This window comes from Culex pipiens, chromosome 2 (genome assembly GCF_016801865.2).
Source record: "Culex pipiens pallens isolate TS chromosome 2, TS_CPP_V2, whole genome shotgun sequence".
Taxonomy (NCBI): domain Eukaryota; kingdom Metazoa; phylum Arthropoda; class Insecta; order Diptera; family Culicidae; genus Culex; species Culex pipiens.
This window is the reverse complement of record NC_068938.1, coordinates 47666770-47679304: the sequence shown is the minus strand read 5'-3', so window position 1 is coordinate 47679304 and position 12535 is coordinate 47666770. Positions and strand designations below refer to the sequence as shown.

At 34.5% G+C, this 12535-nt stretch overlaps 2 protein-coding genes across 5 annotated transcripts in view; one reads left to right on the top strand and one right to left on the bottom strand.

Annotated features, from left to right (window-relative positions):
- LOC120422500 (prohormone-3) overlaps positions 1 to 12535 on the bottom strand; it is a 147348-nt gene that overhangs the window by 58764 nt on the left and 76049 nt on the right. The gene's annotated exons all lie outside the window — the stretch shown is intronic.
- Positions 8700 to 9695, top strand: LOC120422501 (paraneoplastic antigen Ma6E-like). 2 transcript variants are annotated; one of them, XM_039585956.2, is made up of 3 exons: positions 8700 to 9047; positions 9504 to 9553; positions 9616 to 9695. In XM_039585956.2, the coding sequence occupies exons 1-3, from the start codon at positions 8825 to 8827 to the stop codon at positions 9670 to 9672; spliced, it is 330 nt and encodes a 109-aa protein (XP_039441890.1). In that variant the 5' UTR covers positions 8700 to 8824; the 3' UTR covers positions 9673 to 9695. The 2 variants fall into 2 exon arrangements, with proteins under 2 accessions (XP_039441890.1, XP_052564659.1); XM_052708699.1 differs by having other exon boundaries at positions 8810 to 9330.

Sequence of the window (12535 nt, the reverse complement as noted above, 5' to 3'; positions counted from 1 at the left end):
ATCTCTTCTCATCTCTTCTCATCTCTTCTAATCTCTTCTCATCTCTTCTAATCTCTTCTCATCACTTCTAATCTCTTCTCATCTCTTCTCATCTCTTCTCATCTCTTCTCATCTCTTCTCATCTCTTCTCATCTCTTCTCATCTCTTCTCATCTCTTCTCATCTCTTCTCATCTCTTCTCATCTCTTCTCATCTCTTCTCATCTCTTCTCATCTCTTCTCATCTCTTCTCATCTCTTCTCATCTCTTCTCATCTCTTCTCATCTCTTCTCATCTCTTCTCATCTCTTCTCATCTCTTCTCATCTCTTCTCATCACTTCTCATCTCTTCTCATCTCTTCTCATCTCTTCTCATCTCTTCTCATCTCTTCTCATCTCTTCTCATCTCTTCTCATCTCTTCTCATCTCTTCTCATCTCTTCTCATCTCTTCTCATCTCTTCTCATCTCTTCTCATCTCTTCTCATCTCTTCTCATCTCTTCTCATCTCTTCTTATCTCTTCTCATCTCTTCTCATCTCTTCTCATCTCTTCTCATCTCTTCTCATCTCTTCTCATCTCTTCTCATCTCTTCTCATCTCTTCTCATCTCTTCTCATCTCTTCTCATCTCTTCTCATCTCTTCTCATCTCTTCTCATCTCTTCTCATCTCTTCTCATCTCTTCTCATCTCTTCTCATCTCTTCTCATCTCTTCTCATCTCTTCTCATCTCTTCTTAGTATTCCTTTCTTATTGCAATCTATTTTTTCATCCCTTCTCAGCTCAATCTTTGTATATTTATGATTTCTTTTCAGTTTGTTAATGTTTAAGGCTTTCATGATTGTTGTGATTATTTTTTCTCAAATCTTCAGTAACTTCTGCTCAACTAACCATTTGAATTTAGTTTATTACCTTGTTACACTCCAAAGTTTCCTAGTATCACAGCAGGTGTCACAACATGAATGGTTTCGTGATAACCTGAAAAAGCGTTTGCAAAAAAAGCTCGCACTCCACTTCAGCATCGTCCTGGCGGCGGAAAAAATGCTTCCCATGGCACTCGAAATTTATCGTTATGTAAATTTTTCGTTTGCATTTGCACCGAGATTTATTGCGTATTCCCACGCGTACGACGAGTTGAGCGTAGTAACCCTTGACTGCCAACTTCCGGAGCTGATAGGCTAGATTTTTTTTAGAGATTTAGTGAAATAGTTTGTAAATTTATCTGTTTTCATGTGAAGTTTCCTCTTTGTCAACAATAATTTAGGTGAAATTTGGGTACAAAACACATTGAAACATTCAGTCTAAGCCTAAAAATTTGCGAATCTGGAATTTCTGGTCCGGAGGATGAATGATTTCAAGACGCCGTCGTGCTATCATGTCGTACGTTGCTTTTTGACGTTCCGAGAAAAATGCGTTTTGATGTTTGACCTTGAATAAACAAAAAAGAAAGCACGCAATGTAAACAATAACAAACACGTTTTGTTTGGTTGACCATTCTGTGCATTGCCCCAAAGTTTGGTTGAATTTAGTTGCCGGAGTCCTGAGTTATAATTGAAAATGTTTACGCTAGTCGAGTTTGTTTCGGTGTCAAACGCGTTCTGACCTGAAATCCCTTTGGCCAATTGTCGCACTTACATAAATTTTCAGGCTGTGTCAAGATAGCACGACAAGATTGGAACTTCTTTCAGCTTTTTTGGTTTTTATTGAATATCTATGGATTGAAATCGAATTTTGGGGATCTGCGAATGTCAAAAGGTGAGGCATTGTGAGCTGCACAAAATGGCGTTCTTAACTCAATTTGGCCCAAAATGCACGTACGAAGTTATTTTTTCAAAGTGGCCATTCAAGGGTTAGGCCACCTCCAGGCATACACCGACTGAAAGCTCGGCGAAAAAACACTTGCCGAGTTGTTATTTTTTTGCAGCAGACCTGAACTTTCCTCTCTGTAGGTCATCAGTACGATTCGTTGCCAGCTGGCCATTATACGGGAAGCGTTAGTGTGTAATTCTTAGCCTCAGGTACGGAAATAAAAAGGAGGTTGGAAAAAACGGAAAACTCTCGTTCAAGTTCACTGAGTTCACGGAAAATGTGTGCCGGTGAAAAATGGCAAGAAACAAGGTGCAAAAAATAGTCATGAAAAGTGGTGCACTCGCTGCTTCAAGGTTGGACGCACTGGAATGGAAATGTGTCAATTTATATTCTGCACCAGCGGCGATAGTGCAATTCTACGTGAAAGAAAAATGCACTCGTGAGCAATTAAAATGTGAACAGGATTGCACTTTATTTAAGTGCACCGTGTGGGACGTGTTCTGTTGGGTGCACTCTTAGATTGAACAGTTTTTGAATTTTATGAAATTGAATTAAAAAGACAGCATTGTTTTGTTTGCCTCTTTTTGCAACTTTTAGAACTGTTCAAATGTATAAAGCTTGAAACATAATTGACTCTACTCACAATAGAAAAGTTTCCTCATAAAATATTAACACTAAATAACACTTGCTCGCAAGTTTTTCCTCGATCTAACCCCACAAACTAAGAGTTCCGGAAAATCTTCCCGCAAACTTTTTCCCCTCCCCAAATCCATAAATCACAACCGCGTCACAGCTCGGCTTCCGTGTGCCGGCGAATCTTGCTTGCTTTTCCTACGGACAACATTCATTTATCATCGTGACACGCGTGACGACTTGCTTAAATTAGTCACAACAACCAACGCCGTTTGGGGTTGGCCCAAGCTTGTTTGCTTTTTGTTTCACAAACTTTTTCCTTTTTATTGTTCTTAACGAAGAAGCTTCAATGATTTCCAAAATTTGATTTTGATTTTGATTTTGAAAGTTTCTTTGTTGATTTTTGTTATTTAAGAGTGAAAAATCTTTCATCTCTTCTCATCTCTTCTCCTCTCTTCTCATCTCTTCTCATCTCTTCTCATCTCTTCTCATCTCTTCTCATCTCTTCTCATCTCTTCTCATCTCTTCTCATCTCTTCTCATCTCTTCTCATCTCTTCTAATCTCTTCTCATCTCTTCTCATCTCTTCTCATCTCTTCTCATCTCTTCTCATCTCTTATCATCTCTTCTCATCTCTTCTCATCTCTTCTCATCTCTTCTCATCTCTTCTCATCTCTTCTCATCTCTTCTCATCTCTTCTCATCTCTTCTCATCTCTTCTCATCTCTTCTCATCTCTTCTCATCTCTTCTCAACTCAACTCATCTCTTCTTATCTCTTAAACTCTCTTCATTTATTTTGTTATTTTAATCAAATTCTAAACGTAAAAGTCCTGCCACACTTCTAATTGGATTTAATCAAACCGGTGATGACGCCCTAAATTCCAACCTACCGTAAAACACTTCGCATGACTTGCTCAAAACATCCTCCTTCGTGGCACAAGTGGTATCATCATGATTGCCGCGTGGTTTTTGTTGTTACACCTAGAACGACGACACGCGTCATAAATTCTACGCACGTCACCACCACACTGGGAGTGGCCCTTCCGCAACGCCCCCCACATCCGGTTCCTGTCTGTCCAACAGTTTAATATTTTATGCTTTGCCGGCTGGCTGTTTTGACCCTGGTGCAACAATTTGTACCGTGAAAATGATTGATTGTTTGCGCGTGGGAGATCATCTGGTAAGCGGAAATTTCACAGATATAAAATATTAATCAAAACAGTACACAATTTCGATTCCGACTGACTGCACCGAATTTATTCACTTTCCCCACCCACAAAGTAACATGCCGCCAATTCCAGTGACCCCTCGGGGGAACATTTACGGTCCCTCGTCGGTACAGTCGATTCCGGTGTGCCAGGCCCAGTTGCGAATTTAAAAGTCAAATGAAGTTATTAAAATTTAATCCCATTTCCCGATGAAAAACGATTGCAGATGGACTAGCGCGTGTGCGTTTGCGTTCTTACTTGGTGCGATTCTCAGTGAAAGCAAGTGATTTTGTTCCTTCTTTAAAATTTTGAATGAAGTATGGATTGATTTTTTAATTTTTTTTTCAAAATGTGATATTTGCATATTGTTTGTTTAGTTGGAAATATTTTCACACCATTTTTAAAGATATACTCTACAACTCTATTAATTTATTAATTAACTTTTGTTTCACCCAAATATTTGACTGAACATAGCTGAATTGAGCATGAAGGGGTTTAAAACATTACAATTACTTCTTTTTCACTTTTTTCCAATGTTCAAATTGTGAATGTACGTGTAAGAATAGCAGTAGATGAAATCACATTAATTAACCTTACATTAAAATATAATAATCGAAAATACAAATATATTTTGAAGACATAAAAAATACTTTATTTAGGTTTATTTTTATGACAGTGAAAGACGGACCTAAGTTGCTGAGATGAAATCTAGATTAAATTTTCAAAACAACCTATCCTTCATGGGTTTCCTATGCAGATAGGGCCTTTTGAAAATTTAATCGAGAAATATGCTAATCAATTACTTTCATCGAAACTTAGTCTTTTAAAGACGATATTTCAGCATGACGATATTTTTTGGAAAAAATTTCACGAATTTGAAATTTTTCATTAACATCTTTTTCAAATAAACCATACCTTAGCAAATATATTTAACAATATCATCTTTTTTCTTAAACATTAAGTTGAAATTAATTCATGCAAATACCTTTTTTGGGAAATCAAACTATTATTTATAAAAATGATGTAAAATTGATTTTCGTGAATTGTTATCTTAAGGTGTAAATTTTTACCCTGATCATACCCTGATATGGCATTATTTATTAATTTTTAAACCCTTTTGAAAATTTTGTCCAGGTTTATACTATTCGGCAATATTGTTTTCAAAAAAGTGTAATTTTTTTTCAAGAAGTGTTCGATTTTTACATAACAAAATAATGTTAATTAAAAAGTTAGTTTAACTAAAAAAAAAATATTGGTTATGTTTAGGCTTAGTGATTTTTCACGCGTAAAAATTGCAAATTTCACGGGGACCTTAATTTCAAACCATAAAATTTTACGGAAATTTCGCAGAACGTGAAAACCGTTCAAATAACTCTGAGAATCTTATGTTAAAATCACAGAAACTTCTAAACATGCTTCATTTTATATTATTTTTCAATAAACTAAAAAATATCTTCATTTCCAAAAAAGTTTCAACGAGGTTTATGAATTTGATCTATATATATTTTGAAACGAAATGTAGGGCATGTGTGTTCTAATTTATTTTACTGATTTTTTTTTTAAATATTGTACTAATATAGTTAAAAAGTTTTCGTTGAATTTCTTCTATTTAATCTTTTATATTTCATAGAATTTCTTATTACTGCAAAATTTAACAGCTTGTCCAGCTAAAATGATTAAAATAACTTGAATTATGTGCGACCAAGTAGATTTTTTGCCAAGTAGATTTTTTTTTAAGATTTCATCTCACTTATCAAAAACTATATTAAAAATCACAATCTGAACATTTTTTTTAAATTTCCTAGATTTTTTGTCAAGTAGATTTTTTAAGGTTTTCATCTCACTTATCTAAAACTATATTAAAAATCAAAAAAAGATCAAATAATTGAATTTTTTAAATTTCCACGGGATCCAAATAATCAAAAGTCGTGGAAATTAAACAGCACTCAGAAAAATCTGTAATGTTCTTCTACTGTGATTTTAAAAATCAATGGTACTAATCATTTAATCTTGAATAAACCAAGCTTGAGTCCTAAAATTTCTTTAAAAATCATGTCTTTAAAATAGTTATTACCGTGAATGGAAATATTACTAAATTAGTTTCGTTTCCAAATAAAACTGTTATTGATACTCTAAATAGCAATTTATTCTAAATATTTTCTTTAATCCAATGGAATTCAATTTATTATTCTATATTATGGTTGTTTGCTCCTCCAGTCAATGATACATTGACCCAGGGAAGAGAATGTTTCTACTGAATGTTACTTCTACATGATTTCTAAAAATAAATCAATCAAACTAAAAAAAAATCTGTGCAATCTTTAAAAAAATTATCACAACTTACTTGCTCTGTCAACTTAAACAAGTTTTGGTTGAAATAGCCAAAATTTGTTAAAAATAAAACTTTTTGGTAAGAGAACAACTGCAATCGAATGACTAATAATATTTATCATGCTTGTCATAGATTTATGATTCCGAGAATGTGTTTTTACTGATTTTTGTTAATATCATATAAGTATTCAGCAGCATTCACTTCTCAGTACAATTCCAACAATTCTTTAGATGTTTCATATCACAGTTTGCAATTTATTACTAATAAAATTTTAAATTTACTTAAAAGTCTTTATCAATGAAATATTGATTATATTGTTACTTTAAAGAATTGATTTGAAGAAATTTATAAATTTCACGGGATTTCACGGAAATCTTCAAATTTTACGATTTTCACGCTGTCTGCGAAATCGTGACAATTCACTTATCCTAGTTAAGCAATGTTTTAATCAACAATAGCAAAACAAAATGGTGAAATTTTCTGATGCTTTTACGATTTTCAGGGATGGACCAGGATTACTATAAACATTTTTCTTAATTAGAAAAAATATAAAATAAATGCAGTTTACAATTTTTTTAAATTAAAAGTTTAAAAAATTTCCAACCCAACTTTAAAAAACTAACTTGGCCGAAATGAAATGTACGTCATACACTAAGGGTCAAAAGTGTTTTGTTCAATAATAAACTGAAAAATCACAAATTGTAATTGAACACTCAAATATGTTTTCAAATAATTTTCGGAAAGAAAAAAGAATTGTAAAATTTATAAGCGTTAATTTTTTTAAATTTTTTTTTCCTAAAAATACAACTTGAGAAAATGTGTCGAATTGAAATATTTTGATAAAAAGTTAAATTAAAACAAGTAATATGTGGTTACTACATTATCTTTAATAGTTTATATCTTAACCTACAACTTGGCCGAAGCCACCAAAGCGTTTTCAAAAATTCTAATATTTTTGAATGCGAAACGATTGCTGATTGCTTATTTGGACATAATAAGGAATCAATTGACAAAATTTCTAAAAAGGAATAAGATATCGAGTTTCGAAAACTTACAGAATTGCTCATTCAAAGAAAAAGCAATTAAAAGTCACGTGAGACGATTAAAAAAATGTTTTATGGTTTAATTTTGTTAACATGATTACTGAAATATTACAAGTTATTACCAGAAATCATTGAGCTTAAATGATTAGTTTTATTTTAATTAACATTAGACACTTTATCAATAAAATTATAACGCAAGACATTTTTTCGCATAGAATTTCTTCATGACAGAGTAATTCCAGACCCACGTCGTTTTTCGTTGGCGTTGTTTTCGGAACGACTGTCTCATTTACATATAGACGCACCCGACGTGGTACTGTACACGTGTACAACATGGACGCTGTAATACACACCATTTAGTCACATACACTCCGTGATACGGGAGGACGTGGGGTTCCTGGTGGAGGAAAATGTAAAATATAATCCACTTTTTCGTTCGGGCTGGAAAAATCATGCTTCTGAGTCGAAACATAGTGGATGTATGGGTTAGGGGAAGGATTTTTAATTTAGTTCAGTGTTTATGGGTTTAGCAGGTAATCCAGGCCGGACACTGGGTCAACGTGGAACTTTGGATTCGTCCAAATGGCCGTTCTTAGTGGTCTGGAACATGCAATGTCCCTTTTCTTTTGGCGAGTTGTTTCCCATGCAGGGTGGAATGGCTGCCAGAATGGTCGCACCAGACAGAAGTTTGGGTGTTAGCGGTAAGCTGGATTAGCTCGACTGCCAGACAGCACGTACCCCGGTCGTTGGGATTGCATTTGTCTGAAAGTTTTGCTTTGATGATATGTTGTGTGATGCAAGCTTTTGACAGGGAATTGATTAAGATTTCAAGAAAATATCATTTATTCAATCTTTTTCTACTTATTTTCCTGAGTCTATTCTTTCAAAAATTTCTTCCGGTATAAACGGTGGCATGATAAACTCCATCATTTTTCTTAACCACGATTTCTCCGGAGGTGTTTTGCCCTTGAGCATCGCATCGTACTCCTTTATTATATCATCCGTAGTTCTCAGTCCCATTGAAACACCTCTGCCGACTCCCCTCACTAGTGCTCCCATCATCGGTGACCGGGCCCCGGCAGCTTCACCACCACCAGCAGCAACAGTAGTAACAGCTATTTGACCGTTGTCGTCCTCATCCGGGTAGTCTTCGTATTCGTAACAGCAACAACATCCTCCACCGTCGTTATCCGGAATAGGTCGTGCCAGGATGAGCGAAACTTTCGTCAGTAATAATAGCCATCGGATAGCAGAACTCGATCCCATCGTGCTTTGCCAACGGGGAAGATTGTTTTGCACTAATGAGGAAACACACACTGACTGGGGCGAGTGTTGGCGGAGAACACCTTTCTTCTCTGTAACATGCCACTAATGAGAGGAAAATACGATCCGAACAGGTGAACATTACCGGCGCCCATCAAATGCAGGGTTGTTTGTTTTGATTTGAGAGTCTAGTTAAGGTTTATTTCAGGAGATTGGAATTTGCTTCTCAACTAAAAGAGTTTCAAATGAATAAATTTAAAAAATAAGATCCTGTCACTTTTATTCAACTTATGTCCATTAAATATTTAGGAAGAATGAGGAGGCACTAATTATTGTAAGCAAGACCTACATTAATTAAACAAGATTTTTCAAGTTTCGTTTTAAAGATGCCAAAACTAATCATTTTGATTATTTTATTAAATTTTGACATTCAAGGGTTAACCTTCTCATAACACGCTTCAAATTCTAAAGTAATTTTTACGATCAGCTGTTCTTCAGCTCAAGTATTATAGTTCTGTGTATAAAATTAAATGCTTCACAAATCCGTAACTAGTACCCCCTCACGATGAACTGGATACTGGCAGTCACAATTTTAGCATCAGTGTTGCCACTTTTCACGACTGCTGCCCCCTGTTGTTGCTGCTGCTGCGGAGGAGGAGACGAAGACTCCAGCGCCGGTTCCGTTTCCGGTCCGGTGGACTCGGCCGGTCGCCAGCGAAGTGCCTTTGGATGGCTGCTAAAGGCGGGCAAATTCCTCCTCGGAGGAGGAGCCAAGAAGGGCATAAAAGGTAGCGCAAAGGCGATCAAACAAGGTGGCAAACAAATTGGTGATGTTGCTGCCAAATTTGCCGCGGAATTTGCTGATACGGAACCCGCGAAAAATGAGGTGGAAAAAGCTTTGAATGCCGGGGGAGAAGGAGAAGCAGAAGAAGCTGGGGAAGGTGGAGCAGAAGGAGGAGAAGAAGGAGTGACAGAAGGAGGAGAAGTTGCAGAAGAAAAAGCAGAAGGAGGAGAAGAAGTAGCAGAAGGAGCAGAAGGTGAAACCGAAGCAGAGCAAGAAGAAACCACTGAGTATTTTCCATACTGAACAATTAATTCGAAAAAGTTGCATGAATCAATATTGGCTTATAATTGAAAACCAGCTTGTTTTGTCACCAAAATTGAAATTTTCCAAAAACATAAAATTTTCACTGCAGCTAACCCACAATGTTTAATCAGCTAACTTCAATTTATCATATTCATAGGCTTGCCTGAAGATTTACCAGAACTGTTAAAAGGGGGAAGCCTTAGCATGGTAAGAAAGAAAAAAACAACTCAGCAAGTGAATATAAAATGATTGTTTTTAATCAATTTCAGGGATTCAAAGATGAAACTTCAATGAAAAATCGCATCAAGTTCAAACTTCAAGGTTAAGTTAGTGATTTAAAATAAGTCAACAATGAGAGGAAAATTGATTTTTTACAAAATATAAACATTATTATCAAACGGTTGCAAGCTTTTTAGATTTTTTTTCAATTAATAACTAAATAAAATCAAATTGTATTAACTTTCTATCGTTGTCAAAATCAAATCGATTGATTAATCAGAATTATTCAGTTTAAAAATAAATAGTATCTTAAAATTCGAGCAACAGTCAGTAAAATTGCCAATTTTGTCACATATGCTCCCATAAACGCTCCAATTTACGACCGAGTTTCATTCGATGGCCCATTTGTATAAGCTACACGCCACAGCCACATAAAACATCCACACAGTCTTAGTACGTGAATAAAGTTGCCGGCCCAAGTTCACGATTCCAGGACCTTCGCCAAGGTTCTGGAATCACGTTATCCTTATGTGTGTGCGCGCCTGAAATGGCGGAAATCGTCCGCGTGGGTGTGTGATTGTGGGTGTCGTTTTTGGCCAAATCGATTTCATTTACGTAATTTAGCACGCCTCAGCTGTTTCTTGCTCGCTCTTTTTTTGCTGGAAAACGATGTTCGTGATTTACGCGCTCTGATTAAATCGGAAAAGTTGGCGGAATTAATGGCAGGTCGTAAATTAGGAGGCAAACTGCGGGAAGAGTTTTCAGGTGAATATTCAATAATCTGTTGATTAAGAGGAGAAGGTGTGTGTAGCAAAGGTTTGGAAAATGTTTGATTATTGAGAAACTTTTCGATTACAAATATAAAGGAACTTTAGGATTGAGTTTTATTTAAAGCTAGTATTTTTTGCAAGACAAAATAGTAGTTTATGCAACAAGTTGCATAAAGAGGATTTTTTCAGCACGAGTCGTATATTTATCCAACGAGGTTCACCGAGTTGGATAAATACGAAGAGTGCTGAAAAAATCAAGTTTTGCAACGAGTTCCATACAACATTTTTTGCAATTCCGAAAAACAACCATTGAGTGAAATTTTAAGTCAAATTTTCATATATTTTATCAAAAAATTGTATAAATCAAAAAAAAAATTGAAAAGTTTTACTTTTCAAAACAAGTGCTGAAAAGTTTAACTTTTCAGCACCCATTTCAGTGCTGAAAAGTAGAACTTTCCAGCATTTATTTTTATTTCTATTCTATTTTATTACTATTCGATTCTGTTATTTTTGGTACATTAAAGTAGGCTTTTTCGTCGTTCAAGAATGACAGGAAAAGTATATGGTTTCACGACGGAATTGCAAAAATCTCAATTTCACAACTATTTCTAAGACTCTGAAAACTGCTTTAATGATAGAAAAAATGTGCTATTTTAGAATTTTTTGTCAAAAATGCTATGTTCCAAAACACAATTTTTTTACCAATGATAGATTAGTCCAGCGGGTTAAACTTTTTCGACCAATTCCCTCCTTGGTTTATTTTCAAGACCTTCATTCCCCCCTTCAATTATAATTTTAGTATCAATTCACAAAAATAGTAATTTTGGAATTACAAAATATTTGTTCTACTCTTGCCATAAAAGAACAATTGGGTACTAAAGCCCTATGTCAATTTTTATGTACAACGGTAAAAAACACGATTAAAAACCATTTCTGATCACTTTTTTTCATTTTAATGCAAAAAATATTTTTTGACAAGACAACATTTTTTCGATGGATCAACTATGGTCCCCTTGGAACGAGCTGTCAAGTAGGAGCTTTTCTGTCAAGAAGGGCCGTGAAGTTAATTTTTAAAAAGTGAATTTAAAATCCATTTTAAATCCTTTGCGGTCGTTCAAAGGGTCATTGTGCTCAGAAAAATAAGCTTCATCTTTGTGAACAATAATATCACAAATTTAAGCTTCATTTTAGGACCCAATTTCTCAGCAAATTGTTTAAACAATATGCTTATGTATTAATTTAAACAACCAACAAATCTTTAAGAAAAATCTCTTACAAAAAACATTAAAAACACCTCATAACAAAAAAAAGAACGTGAGGAAATTATAAAAAATGCACTGCTCATGTTTGAAAGAATGTCAATGAATTCTTTATCACAACCATTTAGTACAGCTATTTTTTTTAAGCTAGAACATAAATATTCAAGAACTCTTCATGTTTCAAACAATATGAAAATTCAAAAAAAAATATTCATAAATTTCATAAGCCCGTTATATTTTGTATATTTCCAAAAATAAAACCGAAGTAAAAAATGTCATAGAAATTCACATATTTCACAAGAAACTTAATAATAATTATAAGCATTGAATTTTGATAAAAGTGCTCTAAATTTTTTTTTTAGTTTTTAGCAAAACGTTCAAAAGTAAAGAATATCTATTGCATCCTCATTCCCCCCAGGAGGGAATTCCTCACCGGTTGGGGAACACTGGATTAGTCTTTAGTTTCATTTCGCAATTGAATTTCTCTCACCCACAAAGGTATGCAGAGGTGAAATACATCAACAAAATCCCACCCGAACTTTCAGAGCAGCATCAACTATTTATTTATAATATATTTGCGTGAATTTCACTGTGAATACCAATTAAACTAATTAATATCGCATTGTTTACAAACATTTTTCATCTTTGGAAAGTGACAGGTCATTTATCACTTTGTGAAGTTTCTCCTACAAAACTAGTAGTAAAATCAAAATTGTGCCCGATAATTCAGAAATAGATTGGTTTAGTTTCTTTTTACCGATATGTCGTGCATAAGAGAGGAGATATAATTTTAAAAGGGCGTAATATGAATTTTAAATTTTTTATTGAATTTTTCCTGCTGGTATGACATAGAATCGCTGTTTATATATCCGATAAATGAAAATTTAATCACATTATGTCGGGAAATCGGTCAACTTTTTACAGTTCTGATAATCTCAAAA